This window comes from Salvelinus sp. IW2-2015, linkage group LG34, assembly GCF_002910315.2.
Source record: "Salvelinus sp. IW2-2015 linkage group LG34, ASM291031v2, whole genome shotgun sequence".
NCBI classification, from domain to species: Eukaryota; Metazoa; Chordata; class Actinopteri; order Salmoniformes; family Salmonidae; genus Salvelinus; species Salvelinus sp. IW2-2015.
This window is the reverse complement of record NC_036873.1, coordinates 2538514-2558876: the sequence shown is the minus strand read 5'-3', so window position 1 is coordinate 2558876 and position 20363 is coordinate 2538514. Positions and strand designations below refer to the sequence as shown.

General features: G+C 42.7%; 2 protein-coding genes across 3 annotated transcripts in view; both read left to right on the top strand.

The window, feature by feature from the left end:
- The window catches only part of LOC111958311 (uncharacterized), a 206519-nt gene that overhangs the window by 31668 nt on the left and 154488 nt on the right, over positions 1–20363 (top strand). The window contains exons 5-6 of the mRNA XM_070437235.1: positions 872–983; positions 2792–2919. Coding sequence (XP_070293336.1) covers positions 872–983; positions 2792–2919 — 240 coding nt within the window. The remainder of the gene's footprint in view (positions 1–871; positions 984–2791; positions 2920–20363) is intronic.
- Positions 11253–20363, top strand: part of LOC111958395 (uncharacterized) — a 131429-nt gene continuing 122318 nt past the window's right edge. The window contains exons 1-3 of one of the 2 annotated variants that reach the window (XR_011474809.1): positions 11253–15672; positions 16071–16201; positions 16390–17879. Coding sequence is in view for 1 of the 2 variants with exons in the window: in XM_023979650.2 (XP_023835418.2) it covers positions 15390–15672; positions 16071–16201; positions 16390–17484 (1509 nt within the window). In the remaining variant the exon portion in view is untranslated. Of the gene's footprint in view, positions 15673–16070; positions 16202–16389; positions 17937–20363 lie in introns of those variants that run through there. The other variant, XM_023979650.2, reaches the window with a different exon arrangement.

The window sequence follows — 20363 nt, the reverse complement described above, 5'->3', positions numbered from 1 at the left end:
TAACCAGCTGCTCTAGACTAGAGCCTCCAAAGTGTCTGTGCAGCAGTCTGAACGTTTGATGTCCCTAGTCGATTTTAGCTAGCTACGGTATCATTCCACTTTTATCTGTGGTATCATAGCTAGCCTGGCTCGCTTGCATTATCAAATAATGTCGTATAACCAAAAGTAGCTACTACCTAGTACCAGTTATCTACTTAGCTAATTACTCACCAACACCAGTGGTTTGACGGTTGACATGCAGCAGATTTGACTGTGTCGGATGTAATCCATTCGTGGCCATATTTTTGAAATGCATTGGAAGTTTGCATCATCTTTATGTAAGGCCATTTTCACTCCTATTTGCCGTGCTTTGGACCCATATGCAGACTTGACAACAAATGTCCACATGGCAGCTGGACCACAGTGTTGTCTCTGGGCAATTGGGCATCATTGGCAAAAGTGGGCAAGTAAGTAATCCAAACCGTCGTGACGAACTCACTAACAAAACTCAGTTTTGGACGAGACTGACTTTATGACCAAAAGTATCATATTTACACTTTGTAGGCAATTTTGACACTAGAATGACTGTCATATCGATGCCACATAGGCCGTTTAAAAACAGAGAACTTGGTTCTAAGCTAAGGAGTTGACCTTCAAGTGTGGGACCATGCCTTTAAATGATCAAACCATTAAAGAGTGTCAAGTAATCAAATCAACTAACACGTTTGCATAGTATCAAATCAACTAACACGTTTGCATAGTATCAAATCAATTAACATGTTTGCATAGTACTCATTGAAATCCCTCATTGCCCAATCAGAAGATGCTCCATAGCAGGGTGTTCATATCAGATTTCTTAATCCAACATCCTCTCACTCTGTATCTCTTACAGTCAGTAGACATGGAGGATGGGAAGCCTGCTCTGCTACTGGTCAAAGAGGAGACTATAGAAGACGGACCAGAGAGCATTGACCTGCTGAGTGGACTAAAGATGGGGGAGCAAGGTAAGGTTGACATACAGTGCATTCAGAAAGTACTCAGACCCCTTCACGTTTTCCACATTTTGTTACGTTACAGCCTTATATTAAAATTGATTACATTTTTTTCCCCTCATCAATCCAATCCATACACAATACCCCATAATGACAAAGCAAAAACACGTTTAGAAATGTTTGCAAATGTATAAAAAAAATATAAAAAGATATCTCACATTTACGTAAGTATTCAGACCCATTACTCTGTACTTTGTTGAAGCACCTTTGGCAGCGATTACAGTCTTCTTGGGTATGACACTAAAAGCTTGGCACACCTGTATTTGGGTAGTTTCTTCCATTATTCTCTGCAGATCCTCTTAAGCTCTGTCAGGTTGGATGTGGAGCCTCACTGCACAGCTATTTTCAGGTCTCTCTAGAGATGTTAGATTGGGTTCAAGTCCCGGCTCTGGTTGGGCCATTCAAGGACATTGAGAGACTTTTCCCGAAGCCACTCTTGCTTTGTCTTGGCTGTGTGCTTAGGGTCGTTGTCCTGTTTGAAGGTGAACATTCGCCCCAGTCTGAGGTCCTGCGCGCTCTGGAGCAGGTTTTCATCAAGGATCTCTCTGTACTTTACTCCCTCGATCCTGACTAGTCTCCCAGTCCATGCCACTGAAAAACATCCCCTCAACATGATGCTGCCACCACCATGCTTCACCGTAGGGATGGTATTGGCCAGGTGATGAGCGGTGCCTAGTTTCCTCAAGACGTGACACTTGGCATTCAGGCCAAATAGTTCAATCTTGGTTTCATCAAACCAGAGAATCTTGTTTCTCATGGTCAGAGTCCTGTAGGTGCATTTTGTCAAACTCCAAACGGGCTGTCATGTGCCTTTTACTGAGGAGTGGCTTCCGTCTGGCCACTCTACCATAAAGGCCTGATTGGAGGAGTGCTGCAGAGATGGTTGTCCTTCTGGACGGTTCTCCCATCTCCACAGAAGAACTCTAGAGCTCTGTCAGAGTGACCATCGGGTTCTTTGTTACCTCCCTGACCAAGGTCCTTCTTCCCCGATTGCTCAGTTTGGCTGGGCAGCCAGCTCTAGGAAGAGTCTTGGTGGTTCCAAACTTCTTCCATTTAAGAATGATGGAGGCCACTGTGTCCTTGGAGACCTTCAATTCTGCATACATTTTTTTGTACCCTTCCCCAGATCTGTGCCTCGACACAATCCTGTCTCGGAGCTCTACGGACAATTCCTTCGGCCTCATGGCTTGATTTTTGCTCTGACATGTACTGTCAACTGTGGGACCTTATATAGACAGGTGTGTACCTTTCCAAATCATGTCCAATCAACTGAATTTACCACAGGTGGACTCCAATCAAGTTGTAGAAACATCTCAGGATGATCAATGGGAACAGGATGCATCTGAGCTCAATTTCGAGTCTCATAGCAAAGGGTCTGAATACTTATGTAAATAAGGTATTTCTGTTTTTTATTTTTAATACATTATCAAGAACTTATAAAAACCTGTTTTTGCTTTGTCATTATGGGGTATTGTGTGTAGATTGATGAGGGAAAACATTTATTTAATACATTTTAGAATAAGGCTGTAACGTAACAAAATGTGGAAAAAGTGAAGGGGTCTGAATACTTTCCAAATGTACTGTACATATAGCCTACATACAGTAACAGATCTTCAATGGGAATAGTGATGCACCTGGCTTTTATTTTTTCTTCATTTATAAAATGAAATCAATACAACCTATCTTTACATACAAAAACACACATTATAACGTATGATTAGAGTTCTCTGCCATGTTTGTAAAGTCTATTTTGCCTGCAGGTGGTTGGCTGGAGGCTAACAGAGAAGACTGGGCAGCCATCTTAGATTCCCAGAACCAGGCCGGTGCAGCCAGGGACCCGGGGGACAACATCACTGAGAAGGCCAGGACCAGAGGCAACATAGTGGAGGTCAGTGGATGGGACAGCATCCTCAACTCTGGGCTGGGGAACAAAACTGTTAACCACAACCAGAAACAGACAGTCAAACACAAAACAACATCCGATCTTAGTTAGGGATGGGCATTTGTCTGGCACGGAGGGAGAGAGAGAGAAAGTAGCCAAACCTGTCTAAGGCTGGTTAGACAAACTTGTTGTTGCCATAGGTTATCTATCATACCATCTGGTAGTGACTATCTTGACTCCATCAAATTGTTCGTAAAAAAGCTAGCTAACTACAGCGGTCAGCTAAGTAGCAAGGCCAATTGAAGCTATTTTGCTATGCTCCCTGTACATGTCTACAACTCTATTCATATGAAACATCAGCCTACCGGTTGGATGATCAGTGTAGCCTACTCCTCATTTAGCCAACTTAATTCTGTAATTTTTATTCCATTTTGCATCGATTAGAAATCTCCCTCTCAATGTAGAGCCGCTTTGATTGATTACAATAACAACAAGCTACACCTGTTTTTTTTTGTTTTTTTTATATATATAATGGTCCATCCTTGTAGGCTATGTAGCAACGTCACATAGATAATTTTATTTATTTTTAGACAAAGCCTTTTCATTGTTAAAATAGACATTGATTTTTTTCTCTCAGAAATGAATACTTTCCCATGTAATCGAATATTAATGTCTGTTGATATTCAAATATTCTAATAACGTGCCCATCCCTAATATTAGTCTTCATGACAACAGACTGGCTGAGACCAGGGGGAGGCGTAGATTTGGTCTGAGGGGACGGGGATGTGTCTGTATGAGGCTAGAGAGAATGGACACAGACTCCGTCCTAGTTGTGATTCAGAAAGACTGATGGCGCCTCAGGTTAACCCCCTAACACAGTGGTATTCAAAGTTGGGGTCACAACTGAAGTGGGGTTGCCAATATTTGTTTTTAAATGCATTTTCTGTATATGTTTTTTGAAAAAATGAACAGTATGGTTTATTGTATGGGACAATATACAAACATTTTTGAGAAAGGTAATTTTAATGAGTAAATGTATTTTTTAGTTTGTTTTAATTTTGATAAGAGATGAAAATGTAATGCTTTTGACGTTATTTGTTGATGTAAAAATCGAAATATACCGATTTTAAGGTTGTGTCATTATATTTGGGGTGGGGTCACAAGTAATGATTGCAAAAAATTCCTTCAGCCTGCCGTCTATAAGATGTATCAACTGGAATATGGACCCTGCGATAACACAGACACTCCCTGGCCTTCATTTTCCTCACACTCTCCCTATGTTAAACCAGACCTCAGACAATGCCAGTTCCTCAACACTAAACGACTACACAAGCTCATTGACAAATGACAGTAGGAGAAACTGAATCAGTAAAGGTGGCAGCATAAAAGAGAAGCGCTTCCCATGTTCGTTCTGTGAGAAAGATTTCAGTTTTCCCAAACAGGTGGAGACCCATCCGATGATGCATAAGACAAATTATTCTGCTGCCATCTGTTTCTGGACAGTTTCTCTGACTCGTCCAACCTGAAGATGCACCAGAGGGTCCACATGGGAGAAATCATACAGCTGCCCCCAGTGTGAGAAGAGGTTCTCCAACCAGCACCATCTGAAGATGCACCTGAAGGTCCACACTGGAGAGAGGCCGTTTGCCTGTATGCACTGCGGGAAGAGGTTCTCAGAGAGGAGTTACCTCAGGATACACCAATATAAAATGCACACGGCCCATGTAATGTAGTACTAGTTAGTTTGTAGTTCATTCTGTTGGTTTTGGATATATAGAGCCCCACAGTGGAGTTGTCATAATACCCATAGAACCTAGTGGTCAAACAGGAAAATGGTTACAATCTTTATCCACCATTCATTTTTCCAATAGGGGATTTTAAAAACACTTAAGATAAGGTCTGTGCTTTGTGGAGGCTTACTCTGACATGACATTTTGATAACCATGTGTCATGACTTGCCCTGTTGGGTGAGGGCCAGATCCCCCCCTCTCCCCCACCAGTTTTATGACCGGTCGTAAATACCGTGTAGAAACTCTGCCGTTGGGTTTGGCAGGATTGAGGGGAAAGAAACCTCTTTGTTACAAGGAGATTTCTCCCGCCAAAACGGTAACATCAAAAGGTTGAATAATGAAACAATATTTCTATAATCCAAAACTGTTGGAATGGACCGTGGGTACTTAAAGACTAATCTTGTCGAATTCATTACTAATTGGTGATGTAACTAAGGACAGTAGAACAGCATAACTGTATATCGGAATGTGTATATTTCCCAGTGATCATATACACATCCAAATGTTGGGGAACTGATATGATTAAATATGAAACTATTTGTGAGAAGATGTGATGTTCGCCTTCTAAATGAGAGAATTGTTTTTCATATGAAGTCTTAACCAAGTCAGTAGCCACGCCCACGTGAGCACAGACATTACAACAAAAGGAGGGAATGCCCCTTTTTCCCCGAGTGCGTAAATAGGACTCGTGACGAAATGTACATTAGTCAAGAAAACTTAAGGACGGGAGTCTCCACTTTGAAATGGCTACCACTCTATAGACCAGTTATGTGCAGTTCCAACCTAATACGTTACAAATGGTTAAAAAATCTACAAAACTAAAGACTACACATTCACAGTCTGCAGCTGTATATGTAAAATAGAAACTTGACCGAAGACGAGAGGAGAACATTTCCCTATCGAACGACCATTGGTACGTCTGACGTATCCATTATAACAGACACTTCAAGAACAAAGGGAACAAGCTATGACTACAAAGGACATGGTGACCTCTGTTGGACAACCAGAGACTTACACAACCAGAGACTTTGTCGACTGACTCTCCAGAAAATGGACCGGCGATTTCAACAGGGAGACAACAAAGCCATACAATCGTAAATATGTACATTGCAATTATTTTCGAATCAATCAAATGTATTTATAAAGCCCTTTTTACATCAGCCAATGTAGTGCTATACAAGTGCTATACAGAAACCCAGCCTAAAACCCCAAACAGCAAGCAATGCAGATGTAGAAGCACGGTGGCTAGGAAAAACTCCCTAGAAAGGCAGGAACCTAGGGAGAAACCTAGAGGAACAATGCTCTGAGGGGTAGCCAGTCCTCTTCTGGCTGTGCTGGGTAGAGATTATAACAGTACATGGCCAAGATGTTCATAGATGACCAGCAGGGTCAAATAATAATAATCACAGTCGTTGTAGAGGGTGCAACAGGTCAGCACCTCAGGAGTAAATGTCATTTGGCTTTTCATAGCCTAGCATTCAGAGTTAGAGACAGCAGGTGCGGTAGAGAGAGAGAGTCGAAAACAGCAGGTCCGGGACAAGGTAGCACGTCCGGTGAACAGGTCAGGGTTCCATAGCCGCAGGCAGAACAGTTGAAACTGGAGCAGCAGCAGGTGGACTGGGAACAGCAAGGAGTCATCAGGCCAGGTAGTCCTGAGGCATGGTTCTAGGGCTTAGGTCCTCCGAGGGAAGAGAGAAAAGAGAGAGAGAGAGAGTTAGAGGGAGCATACTTAAATTCACACAGGACACCGGATAAGACAGGAGAAATACTCCAGATATAACAGACTGATCCTAGCCCCCCGACACATAAACTACTGCAGCATAAATACTGGAGGCTGAGACAGGAAGGGTCGGGAGACACTGTGGCCCCGTCCGACGATATCCCCGGACAGGGCCAAACAGGCAGGATATAACCCCATCCACTTTGCCAATGCATAGCCCCCACACCACTAGAGGGATATCTTCAAACCACCAACTTACTACCCTGAGACAAGGCCGAGTATAACCCACGAAGATCTACCCCAGAGCACAAACCAGAGGGGGCGCCAACCCGGACAGGAAGATAACGTCAGTGACTCAACTCACTCAAGTGACGCATCCCTCCTAGGGACGGCATGGAAGAGCACCAGTAAACCAGTGACTCAGCCCCCGTAATAGGGTTAGAGGCAGAAAATCCCAGTGGAGAGAGGGGAACCGGCCAGGCAGAGACAGCAAGGGTGGTTTGTGTCTCCAGTGCCTTTCTGTTCAGCTTCACACTCCTAGGCCAGACTACACTCAATCATAGGACCTACTGAAGAGATAAGTATTCAATAGACGGAGTCTGCGTCTCTCACATGGATAGGCAGACCATTCCATAAAAATGTAGCTCTCTATAGGAGAAAGCCCTGCCTCCAGCTGTTTGCTTAGAAATCTAGGGACAATAAGGAGGCCTGCATCTTGTGAGCATAGCGTATGTGTAGGTATGTACTGCAGGACCAAATCGGAAAGATAGGTAGGAGCAAGCCTGTACAACCATCAAGAGAGAACCATTGAGAGAACTGTACAACCATCAAGGTTAATTGTCAGATCCAACAGAAGATCTTTGTTTCTTGGGACCTAGAACTAGCATCTCTGTTTTGTACGAGTTTAAAAGTAAAAAATGTGCCGCCATGCACTTCCTTATGTATGAAACACAGGCTTCCAGGGTGGGCAATTTTGGGCCTTCACCATGTTTCATTGAAATGTACAGCTGTGTATCGTCCGCATAGCAGTGAAAGTTAACATTATGTTTCCGAATGACATCACCAATAGGTAAAATATATAGTGAAAACAATAGTTGTCCTAATACGTAACCTTGAGGAACACCGACATTTACAGTTGATTTGTCAGAGGACAAACCATCCACAGAGACAAACTGATATCTTTCCAACAGATATGCTCTAAACCCAGCCAGAACTTGTCCGTGTAGACCAATTTCGGTTTCCAATCTCTCCAAAAGAATGTGGTAATCGATGGAATCAAAAGCAGCACTAAGGTCTAGGAGCACGAGGACAGATGCAGAGCCTTGGTCTGATGCCATTAAAAGGTAATTTACCACCGTCACGGGTGCAGTCTCAGTGCTACGATGGGGTCTAAAACCAGACATTTCGTATACATTGTTTGTCTTCAGGAAGGCAGTGAATTGCTGCGCAACAGATTTTTTTTTTTTTTTTTTGAGGAATTGGAGATTCAATATAGGCCAATTAGTTAAAAAAATATTTTCTGGGTCAAGGTTTGGCTTTTTGAAGAGAGGCTTTATTACTGCCACTTTTAGTGAGTTAGGTACACATCCGGTGGATAGGGAGGTGTTTATTATGTTCAACATAGGAGGGCCAGGCACAGGAAGCAGCTCTTTCAGTAGTTTAGTTGAAATAGAGTCAGCGGCCTTTCATGTTGAAAGTATTAGCATTTCCATGAGCATAGTTCTTTGTCTTTTCTCTCGCTCTTTCTTACATGCCCCTCCCTTTTCACTAATGTACTTGTCCTCTTGTTCAGTTGTGCACCGGGGCCTCCCACTCTTTCTATTCTGGTTAGAGCCCGTTTGTGCTGTTCTGTGAAGGGACTAGTACACAGCGTTGTACGAGATCTTCAGTTTCTTGGCAATTTCTCGCATGGAATAGCCTTCATTTCTCAGAACAAGAATAGACTGACGAGTTTTGGAAGAAAGTTCTTTGTTTCTGGCCACTTTGAGCCTGTAATCGAACCCATAAATGCTGATGCTCCAGATGCTCAACTAGCCTAAAGAAGGCCCGTTTTATTGCTTCTTTAATCAGGACAACAGTTTTCAGCTGTGTTAAAACCTCTCTAGGGTATGTGGGACGGTAGCGTCTCACCTCGTCAACAGCCAGTGAAACTGCAGGGCGCCAAAACAACAGAAATCCCATAATTAAAATTCCTCAAACATACATGTATTTTACACCATTTTAAAGATACACTTGTTGTAAATCCAGCCACAGTGTCCGATTTCAAAAAGGCTTCACGACGAAAGCAAACCAAACGATTATGTTAGGTCAGAGCAAAGTCACAGAAAAACACAGCCATTTTTCCAGCCAAAGAGAGGAGTCACAAAAAGCAGAAATATAGATAAAATGAATTACTAACCTTTGATGATCTTCATCAGATGACACTCATAGGACTTCATGTTACACAATACATGTATGTTTTGTTCGGTAAAGTTCATATTTATATCCAAAAATCTGAGTTTACATTGGCGCGTTATGTTCAGTAGTTCCAAAACATCCGGTGATTTTGCAGAGAGCCACATCAATTTACAGAAATAGTCATCATAAATGTTGATGAAAATACAAGTGTTATACATGGAATTTTAGATCCACTCCTCCTTAATGCAACCGCTGTCAGATTTTAAAAAAACTTTACGGAAAAAGCAAACCATGCAATAATCTGAGTACGGCGCTCAGACGACAAATCAACCCAAAGAGCTATCCGCCATGTTGGAGTCAACAGAAGTCAGAAATAGCATTTATAAATATTTACTTACCTTTGATGATCTTCATCAGAATGCACTCCCAGGAATCCTAGTTCCACAATACATGTTTGTTTTGTTCGATAATGTCCGTCATTTATGTCCAAATTCCTCCTTGTTGTTTGCGCGTTCAGTACACAATCTAAACTCACAACGCGCGGGCAGGTCCAGGCAAAAGTTCAGACGAAATGTCATATTACAGTCCGTAGAAACATGTCAAACGAAGTATAGAATCAATATTTAGGACGTTTTTAACATAAATCTTCAATAATGTTCAAACCGGAGAATTCCTTTGTCTTCAGAAATGCATTGGAACTCAGCTCATGGCAGACCTTATTCAATCCCCTCTCATTCGCCCCCACTTCACAGTAGAAGCATCATACAAGGTTCTAAAGACTGTTGACATCTAGTGGAATCTTAGGAAGTGCAACATGACCCCATTTCCACTGTATCTTGGATAAGCAAAGAGTTGAAAAACTAAAAACCTCAGATTTCCCACTTCCTGGTTGGATATTTTCTCATGTTTTTGCCTACCATATGAGTTATGTTATACTCACAGACATCATTCAAACAGTTTTAGAAACTGCAGAGTGTTTTCTATCCAAATCTACTAATAATATGCATATCCTAGCATCTGGGCCTGAGTAGCAGGCAGTTTACTCTGGGCACGCTTTTCATCCGGGCGTTAAAATACTGCCYCCTACCCCAAAGAGGTTAACATACTTGCAAAAGTGTTTTCTAATGATCAATTAGCCTTTTAAAATTATAAACTTGGATTAGCTAACACAACGTGCCATTGGAACACAGGTGTGATGGTTGCTGATAATGGGCCTCGTACGCCTATGTAGATATTCCATAAAAAATCTGCCGTTTACAGCTACAATAGTCATTTACAACATTAACAATGTCTACACTGTAATTTCTGATCAATTTGATTTATTTTAATGGACAAAAAATGTGCTTTTCTTTCAAAAACAAGCACATTTCTAAGTGACCCCAAACTTTTGAACAGTAGTTAAGAGTATAATATCATGTAATGTTTTGTGTGTACAGCAGAGTTTCTTATATAAACCTTTATTCTCTTCTGTACAATTTGTGTTTACAGTCTGCAGTCCATGAGGACCTGCTGATATCCGGTGTTGCTGGCAGGCGAGACTGGACCTCTGAGGCGGCTGGTCACAAACCTTGGCTCCGGATCAGGACCCTGGATCAGGAGCCGTCACTTTTCCTTTCCGAGTCAGAAACAGAACCGAACCATGAGGGACAGAGACTCCACCACAACCACCACACAGAACACAACCAGTGGACAGGTGGACTAAACAACCTCAGTCCTACTGGTCATCAGATAGACAGAGGCTCCAGTCATGGATCCAGTCTGCAGCCCAGACCCTTCTCTTTACAGTCTCAGTGCAGGGATGAAGCAGGGCCTGGGGCTGATAGAGATAGACCCTCCTGTTCCTATGATACAAACACCACAGTATCCATGATGAACAGAGCAGGTCACCCTGGGCTTCAGTCTTCACAGAGAGTAGTGGGAGACATCCCCGGTGAGAGTCTAACAGGAAGTCTGTCTTCTCCTTCAGGATCTTGTCTAATGCCTGGAGAATGGGTTCATAGAGGGCCTGGACCTGGGTCTAGCCTTCCTCAGTTACCTCATGGTTACCCCACCAATACAGACAGGGTCAGGATGAGCGTTCACCACAAGAGGTACCTATCCTATAACACAGCACACAATCCCAACAACACCCAAACAATGGCTAGAGGTCAAGGAGGGAGCTTAAAGACTAACCACCTGAGGGTGGTGACTCCTGCTTCTGCCTCGTCTGGTGTCATTGGGTCACAACGTGGGAGGCCGTGTATTAGGACGGACGCCGACAAGCCGTACGCCTGCCCCACATGTGGGAAGCGCTTCGCTAGAGCAGACTATTTGAGGGAGCACCAGACCGTTCACACCAAGGACAAGCCCTTCAAGTGCAAACTATGTTACAAGAGCTTCTCCTTCCTGACTAACCTTATCAGACATAGGAGTGTCCACAACCGGGAGAAATTGTAGCAGTGTGACTCGAGATGTACGCAGGGGATATCTGGGAACTATTCTTAAGTTGACATATACAGTGGGGAGAACAAGTATTTGATACACTGCCGATTTTGCAGGTTTTCCTACTTACAAAGCATGTAGAGGTCTGTCATTTTTATCATAGGTACACTTCAACTGTGAGAGACGGAATCTAAAACAAAAATTCAGAAAATCACATTGTATGATTTTTAAGTAATTCATTTGCATTGTTGTAACAGTATAACTTTAGTCCGTCCCCTCGCCCCGACTCGGGCGCGAACCAGGGACCATCTGCACATATCAACAACAGTCACCCACGAAGCATCGTTACCCATCGCTCCACAAAAGCCGCGGCCCTTGCTGAGCAAGGGGAACCACGACTTCAAGGTCTCAGAGCAAGTGACGTCACCGACTGAAAGGCTGCTAGCGCGCACCACCGCTAACTAGCTAGCCATTTCACATCGGTTACATAGTCATGGCTCTATGTAGTACTGTGCGCCTCCCATAGTCTGTTCTGGACTTGGGGACTGTGAAGAGACCTCTGGTGGCATGTCTTGTGGGGTATGCATGGGTGTCTGAGCTCTGCGAGCATTTTAAACAGACAGCTCGGTACATTCAGCTTGTCAACACCTCTTACAAAAGCAAGTAATGAGGAAGTCAATCTCTCTTCCACTTTGAGCCATAAGAAATTGACATGCATGTCATTAATGTTAGCTCTCGGTGTACTTTTAAGGGCCAGCTGTGCTGCCCTGTTCTAAGCCAACTGCAATTTTCCCAAGTCCCTCTTTTTGGCACCTGACCACACGACTGAACAGTAGTCCAGGTGCGACAAAACCAGGGCCTGTAGGACCTGCCTTGTTGATAGTGTTGTTAAGAAGGCAGAGCTGGGCGTTATTATGGAAAGACTTCTCCCCATCTTAGCTACTGTTGTATCAATATGTTTTGACCATGACAGTTTACAATCCAGGGTTACTCCAAGCAGTTTAGTCACCACAACTTGCTCAATGTCCACATTATTCATTACGAGATGTAGTTGAGGTTTAGGGTTTGGTGAATGATTTGTCCCAAATACAATGCTTTTAGTTTTGGAAATATTTAGGACGAACTTATCCCTTGCCACCCATTCCGAAACTAACTGCAGCTCTTTGTTAAGTGTTGCAGTCATTTCAGTCGCTGTAGTAGTTGACGTGTATAGTGTTGAGTCATCCGCATACATAGACACACTGGCCTTACTCAAAGCCAGTGGCATGTCGTGAAGTAAAGATAAAGTTTAAATGGGCCGTATAACCGTTTTTCTTCTCCAGAAAATCTGCAATCCAAATTAACCTATCCCAGCCACCATCTTTTTTGGGAAAGCTCAATTGATCCTGAATTCAGGCATTTCAAATGTATTGTTATGCTCAGACTTCATGATGTAAGGACTAAGGCAGGGGTGTCAAACTCAATTCCTGGAGGGGTGAGTATCCGTTTATTAGTTTGGAACTCTCACCTGGTTTTCCAGGTCTTAATTGAACATGAATTCAAAGGTAATAACCCAGTAGACAAGCGTCTCTCCTGGAATTGAGTTTGACACTCCTGGACAAAGGTGTTGGACTGGCTGCCCCAAGGAGTCCCAGCCTGGCTACCCATAAAATGTTATTTTGTAGGATATTGTGCAGTTATACTGTAGATAGAATGATGGTAGACTGATGATATGCAGACACTATAAATTACCAGTAGGGTGGATTTCACCAGAATGTCACCTTGGGGGAACATCACATCAAGGACAAAGAACACCTTATCCAGGTTTGCCAGCCTGGGGTGAGCACCACCCAAGATGGCTCTAGGTCTGGTGGGTCCTGTCTAGTGTGTCCTATGACCTATTAATGTAGACACAGAGAATGTGGTTGCAGAGCATAAATACAGTTATTGCAGGACACCATTACAGGCACCTTCCTGATGCCAATTAATCATTTGATTTAAAAAAATAAATAACTTTCCATCATTCACACTATGAAAATAGATAGTTGATAAGAATAGGCTATCCAATATCATAGCTTAGGCTACATTTTATTGCATAATATGACTTTTTTTTAGGGAAGGAGGTGAGATACAAATATAAAACTACTTTCTTTGTTTCTTTATTCTCTGGCATGGTCTGTTATTTGGTCGACTGGGGATTTTGCCTCCCTCTCCCTTGTTACTGCCTTGGGTGTGGGCAAGGCACTGCATTTTCTGAGGTGGAAGAGACCGGCAGTTGACACCTGAGGTGGTTGACCTCTTCTTCCAATGGGCTAGTCTCCAATTGGCATTGATAGATAGTTTGTCCAATGTGCAGACTTTAAAGGGGCAATCAGCAGTTCCTACATCCATTTTTGGACTTATAAATTAACTATATGTATCCATTGATTATTGAATAATATAAATTGTAAATGCCTCATGAGCTTAGTTCAATTGTCGCACCCCATCAGAACCCAAAATACAAGCTTGTTTAACTCCAATGTTTGTTTACAGTGTTTGTAAACAAAGAAAATATCTCCTCAAAACATGGTTAAAACTGTGGATGGTCGGTCCTTGCATCCATAGATCTGTCTATGAATTTGAGTGTTTACATTTCTCCAGGCCCATCTCTCAGCTTTTCGCCGTACCAGGGGCGGGGAAACCGCATTGTTATTGTTTCTACTGCTGATTGCCATATCTTAAAATGATGGAAACATAAATGTGAAAGTGGCATTAATATAATAACTTTAATCGTTTTAAATACATGCCATGCTAGACATGACAATAATTTAGAGTTCGCATTTACCATAAGGTCAATTATCTATTATTACCTTACAAGTGCACAGACATCTTGTAATTTTGTTGACATTCTAGAAGGGATCAGATTAATAGATCATAGCCAGATAGATACATTATAGTAACCAGTGGTGTAAAGTACTTAAGTAAAAATACTTTAATTTAAAGTACTACTTAAGTAGTTTTTTGTGGTATCTGTACTTTAATATTTATATTTTTGGCAACTTTTACTTCACTACATTCCTAAAGAAAGTAATGTCGTTTTTACTCCATACATTTTCCCTGACACCCAAAAGTACTGTTTACATGGTGAATGCTTAGCAGGACAGCAAAATTGTCGCACATATCAAGAGAACACGTGGTCATCACTACTGCCTCTGATCTGGCAGACTCACTAAATACAAATGCTTCATTTGTAAATGATGTCTAAGTGTTGGAGTGTACCCCTGGCTATTCGTAAATTTTTAAAACAAGAAAATTATGCAGTCTGCTTTGCTTAATATAAGGAATTTGAAATGAGTTATACTTTTACTTTTTATAGTTAAGTGTATTTAGAAAAAAATACTTTTAGACTTATACTCAAGTAGTATTTTACTGGGTGACTTCCACTTTTACTTGATTRTGGTATCTATACTTTTACTCAAGTATGACAATTAGGTACTTTTTCCCACCACTGATCGTAACTAGCTACCTTACTGAGTAACGTTAGTTGTCTTCACTTTCTTCCAGTGGTAGACTACTGCTCAGTCTGTCAAAGTAGACAGCTTTTTATTGATTCCATGAAGTGCAACGCAGCATACCAACTTCAATTATGCTACTTTAGCTCTATTTTTTTGTATCTGAAAATAAGAAATTATACTCGTAACCATATCTAATTCGTTAGCTAGCTTGCTTAGTTCACATATAGCGTGGCATTTAGTTTGTTATCTGTCAGTCAATCGTAATACCTGGATGGACACGGCAATGCGAAAAGCAGACTGCTTCTCCTCGAACGCGGCGGTGAACGGGATGCTGAGAGCCCATTGGCTATCGAACGGCCAATATCGTGATGCGTGGATCTTGGAATATTTCGTTTTTTTCATTTAAAACCCTTTGAGCTATGACGCCAACCAATAAGATCCCTTTCTCGTCAGTGTAACCGGAAGTGAACAGCGACCAAGTACAATTTACACGTTAGCATTTTTATTTGTGTTATTTGGACGTTTATTAACACACTGGAACTCAAAATATGACTAATTAGCTGCACAGAAGCACATACTTACACCCTGTAGTATTTAATTCGCGTTGGAGACAGGGCTTGGTTGATAAATGTTATATAGGTAACGCCAGTTAGCTAGCTGTGAACATTAGCCAACATGGCTAACTGTGTGGTTTTTCACACTCAAATAGCCTCCATCATGGAGGTGCTAGCGAATGCAGCCGTGGCAGATATCTGTAAACTCGTAGACGACGACTATGCAGTGTTTCGTTTGGAAATAACTCAAAGCCAGAAAGAGAACAGGGCATTGCGGAGGAAACTACACCTATTGGAACCGAAGGTTGCACGGGAGCGCACAGATAGAACAACGCGAGAGCGCGTCCTCGCCAGTCGTCCCAGTAGTGTCAAGATCCTCGACCGATACAGAGGAATGGCAAGAGGTACATTTTTCAGAACGAAGAGCCTGCAGGGCCTGTCGCTTTTTCCACGATGTGATTTTAGATGTCTTAACCACATATGGTTAACCAGAATTGAGTCTTGGTCAGTTTGTTGGATAGTATGCAATAATTGCTTGGCTATTTTGCACAAAGACAAAATATGATGTTCTAACCAGATAATTGATTTACGGAATTTCCTATTATTTACTTATTGAAAACAATATGCTGCATGGAACATAGTCAATCAGTCTATAAATTGTATATCAAGAAGTTATGCAATGTGTTACCTTACATCCTTGTCAATTCTAGACAGTGTCAAAATGGTCAATAGTGTACATTATAGTGTTGATCATTGACAGTGGCTAACCTAACCATCTCTTTTCCCCCAAACACTCTCTCAGGTGAAGGACATCTCACTGGAGGCTACAGGGGCTTTGTGAAGCAAGTGGGACACAAAACATGTAGAGATGACCAACCAATCACTGTTGACGAGGGGAGTGGAACCTCAACCCAGCACGTTATCGTGATAGAGGTTAGTGTCATAGTATTACATCAAAATTACAGTACATCAAATGTATCCCATTTATTTCAGAAAGGCTCACCTCGGCTATTCACTTGCTTACATCCTCATTTATCTGCCATAGGGGAGCTTGTGAGACTTCCCTACGACATTGTTATCTAATCCTACTCATATACCGGTAATAACCTCCTCCTTGTCAGCCTGCAGATGCAGAGGCTGCAGGTCCTGGGGTCAAGCTGGAGAGGTCTGAAGGAGAGGAGGACCCACGACACAGCAGAAACATCCAGACTGGAGCGGCTGGAGTGCCCCCTGTAACCACAGAGGACTCCACCGCCACCCTAGTGCCGCCCAGGCTCCGACGCAGCATCACAGAGGACAGTGGAACGCAGAACGCCGTCCTCAAGTCAGAGACAGACACTTTAACTGTAACACAAAGGATTTTACACACAGGATCTGACCCAGAGATACTGGGGCTGGGGGGACTGGGATGTCGTTCTTCTCCCAGCTCAGAGTATTTACTTTACGGTAACCCGAGGACGGTTCTCTCCCATCAGGACTCAGGTAATGCATTACAGACTGGCAATGATCCATCTTGTTCTTACACTGCCGAGACTGGGATGATACCTGGTGACATGCCTGTGGGCTTAGATACACAGACTAATCCAATGAGAGGGGACTGGAACCGGTACAGTAGTAGTGTGTATTCTGAAGAGTGCCTGGATGAGAAAGGGGAGGGTCTGGCCTTAGATGATGTGACTGTGAAAGTGGAGGGCGATGCTCCTCTGACATGGAATGAAGTCGAGACTCATTTAGGAGAAGGACACTCGCAGGGCAACAGCAGTGACTTCTTAGACTACAGGGAAAACTTAGAGACAAATCTAAATGTCACAACCAACTCCTCTTTACACTCAGTGTCGATGTCGATGGCACCTTCCGATTCACAAGGCCTATTCGATCAGGTATTGAACTCAAACGACCAAAGGTCCAAGGCTCGGGGAGGGGGATCAAAAACGGGCTGTAAAGAGAAGCGATTCCTCTGCATGTTCTGTAACAAAGGCTTCAGCTGCCCTCAGAAGGTGGAGATCCACCAGAGGGTCCACACAGGGGAAAAACCCTACAGCTGTACCCAGTGTCACATGCGGTTCGCCCATGCTGGCAACCTAAAGAGGCACCAGAGGGTCCACACAGGGGAGAAACCCTACAGCTGCCAACAGTGTGAGAAGCGGTTCTCCCACCAGCACCATCTGAAGATGCACCTGAAGGTCCACACGGGAGAGAGGCCATTCAGAGAGTAACTACCTGAGGATACAGCAGCAGAAAAACCATTCCACTCTATAACATAGAAAGTAACCATTCCATTTGATAGCTTCTGACTTTGACATCAAACCCTGCATTAAAGACAAAGATGAATGTTGTCAACAGAAAAGATCCACAGATGCATTTGGAATAATGAGAGTAACAGATTTCAGTGTTAAGTATTCCTGGGTAGAATATTGCATCCAGATATAGTGATATATAATGCATATAAAAGCCTAATGAGTCTGTTACATATTGTATTTGTACTGTGTAGGCTATATGATGTTCACAAATTCCTATTTCATTACTTCCCTTCAATATTTCATTTTTTGCCCAAGACACTTTTAATGAGTATATTAATGCAGTTCATCAAGTTCATGCAGATGTATGTGTGGTTTTTATACGGTGAATTTAAAACGTGTATGTTAAATAAATAAACATTTTGACTTTGTTCTCGTTATTTGAGAATCCCTTTAATATACATTACATCTGATCTCACCCTATTCGACATACACACAACAGAGCTTTATAACCAATATACAATTACTAAATATACCCACACTAACACACCTACTGTACACGTCAAAATAGTTTAGTCAGGTTTGTCTGATGACTTTTGACTTATCATAGCTGACTCATATTTATCCACATCATATGTGTCCACCATGATGGGTTTAACAACAATGAAGTCATTCTGTAAATACAGTATAGGACTCAAATGTAGTGGGGATGGGTAAGCACTCCATGTTTAATGTGTGTTCATCTGTGTGTAAGTACCTGAGGGAGTGTATGTCAGTGTAATCTGTATCACCTCTCCCAGGAATAGGAGGTGCTGCTGGTGAAGGAGGAGGGTCTGGGGAACCCTGAGGGGACCATGGTCATGGAGGACAACCAGACTACACCTCCTCCTGAACCCACAGAGGAACCAGCTGAGCAACATAGGACCACACAATATCACTGAGGTGAGCCCAATGTTAACTATTGTCTGCATGTTACACTATATATACAAAAGTACGTTGACACCCCTTCGGCTATATCAGCCACACCGGTTGCTGACAGGTGTATAAAATCGAGCACACAGCCATGTAATCTCCATAGAGAAACATTGGCAGTAGAATGGCCTTACTGAAGAGCTCAGTGACTTTTAACGTGGCACCGTCATAGGATGCAAGCTCTCCAACAAGTCAGTTCGAAAAATGTCTTGCCTGCTAGAGCTGCCCTGGTCAACTGTAAGTGCTGTTATTGTTAAGTGGAAACGTCTAGGAGCAACAACTGCTCAGTCRCTAAGTGGTAGGCCCCACAAACTCACAGAACGGGACTGTCGAGTGCTGAAGTGAGTAGCGCATAAAAATCGTCTGTCCTCGGTTGCAACACTCACTACCGAGTAACAAACTGCCTCTGGAAGCAACGTCAGCACAAGAACTGTTCGTCAGGAGCTTGATGAAATGGGTTACCGTGGCCAAGCAGCCGCACTCAAGCGTAAGATCACTATGCCCTATGCCAAGCGTCGGCTGGAGTGGTGTAAAGTTCGAAGCCATTGGACTCTGGAGCAGTGGAAACGTGTTCTCTGGAGTGATGAATCACACTTCACCATCTGGCAGTCCAATGGACAAATCTGGGTTTGGTGAATGCCAAGAGAACATTACCTGCCCAATGCATAGTGCCAACTGTAAAGTTTGGTGGAGGAGGAATAATGGTCTGGTGCTGTTTTTCATGGTTCGGGTTAGGCCCCTTAGTTCCAGTGAAGGGAAATCTTAACGCTACAGCATACAATGACATTCTAGACGATTCTGTGCTTCCAACTTTGTGGCAACAGTTTGGGGAAGGYCCTTTCCTGTTTCAGCATGACAATTCTCCCGTGCACAAAGGGAGGTCCATACAGAAATGGTTTGTTGAGTTCGGTGTGGAAGAACTTGAYTGGCCTGCATAGAGCMCTGACCTCAACCCTATCGAACACCTTTGGGATCAATTGGAATGCCGACTGCGAGCCAGGCCTAATCGTCCAACATCAGTCAAAATKGTATTTATCACATASACGAGTTTAGCAGATGTTATTGTGGGTGTAGCGAAATGCTTGTCCCCGACCTCACTAACGCTCTTGTGACTGAATGGAAGCAAGTCCCTGCAGCAATGTTCCAACATCTAGTGGAAAGCCTTCCCAGAAGAGTGGAGGCTGTTATRGCAGCAAAGGGGGGACCAACTCCGTATTAATGCCCATGATTTTGGAATGAGATGTTCAACGAGCATGTAGTGGTCATGTAGTGTATTAGGTCAGGGCCCATATCCACAAAGCATCTCAGAGTAGGAGTGATGATCTAGGATCAGTTTAGCCTTTTAGATCATAATGAATAAGTCTATGATGGGGACCTGATCCTCTCGATGAGCACTTCTACTCTGAGACTCTTTGTGGCTACGGGCCCAGGTTTTGATAAATGTTGTCTTAAAGATGCACTATGCAGAAATCGCTTCACCATTTCCTGGTAGCTAAAATTTTAAAAGTTCGCTTAATTTCAGTTTGCGACTAAACAAGTAAATATTTGACTTAATATTAACAACATTTGAAATGTAGATTTTGATAGACCAATGTATCAGCTATTACACCATGTAAAGGTTTGTTGAATTTGTTGAAATTAGAACAGGGATTGAGGTGTTTTACTCTGAGCCAAAACTAACTGGGAAATGGACTTCATGCTCAAGTTATCCTTTGAAACGTTTAACTCCATACAAGAGACAACCCGCAACTTTCAATAAAAAAACACACTTGCAAATGAAACATTTAATCAATCCGATTTAATCAAAGAGTACTTGAACAAAAGTTCGAAAAGTTTAGGATGATGGGGATGAAGTAGTAGTTGTTTGGCAGTGTGGGATTGGTGCC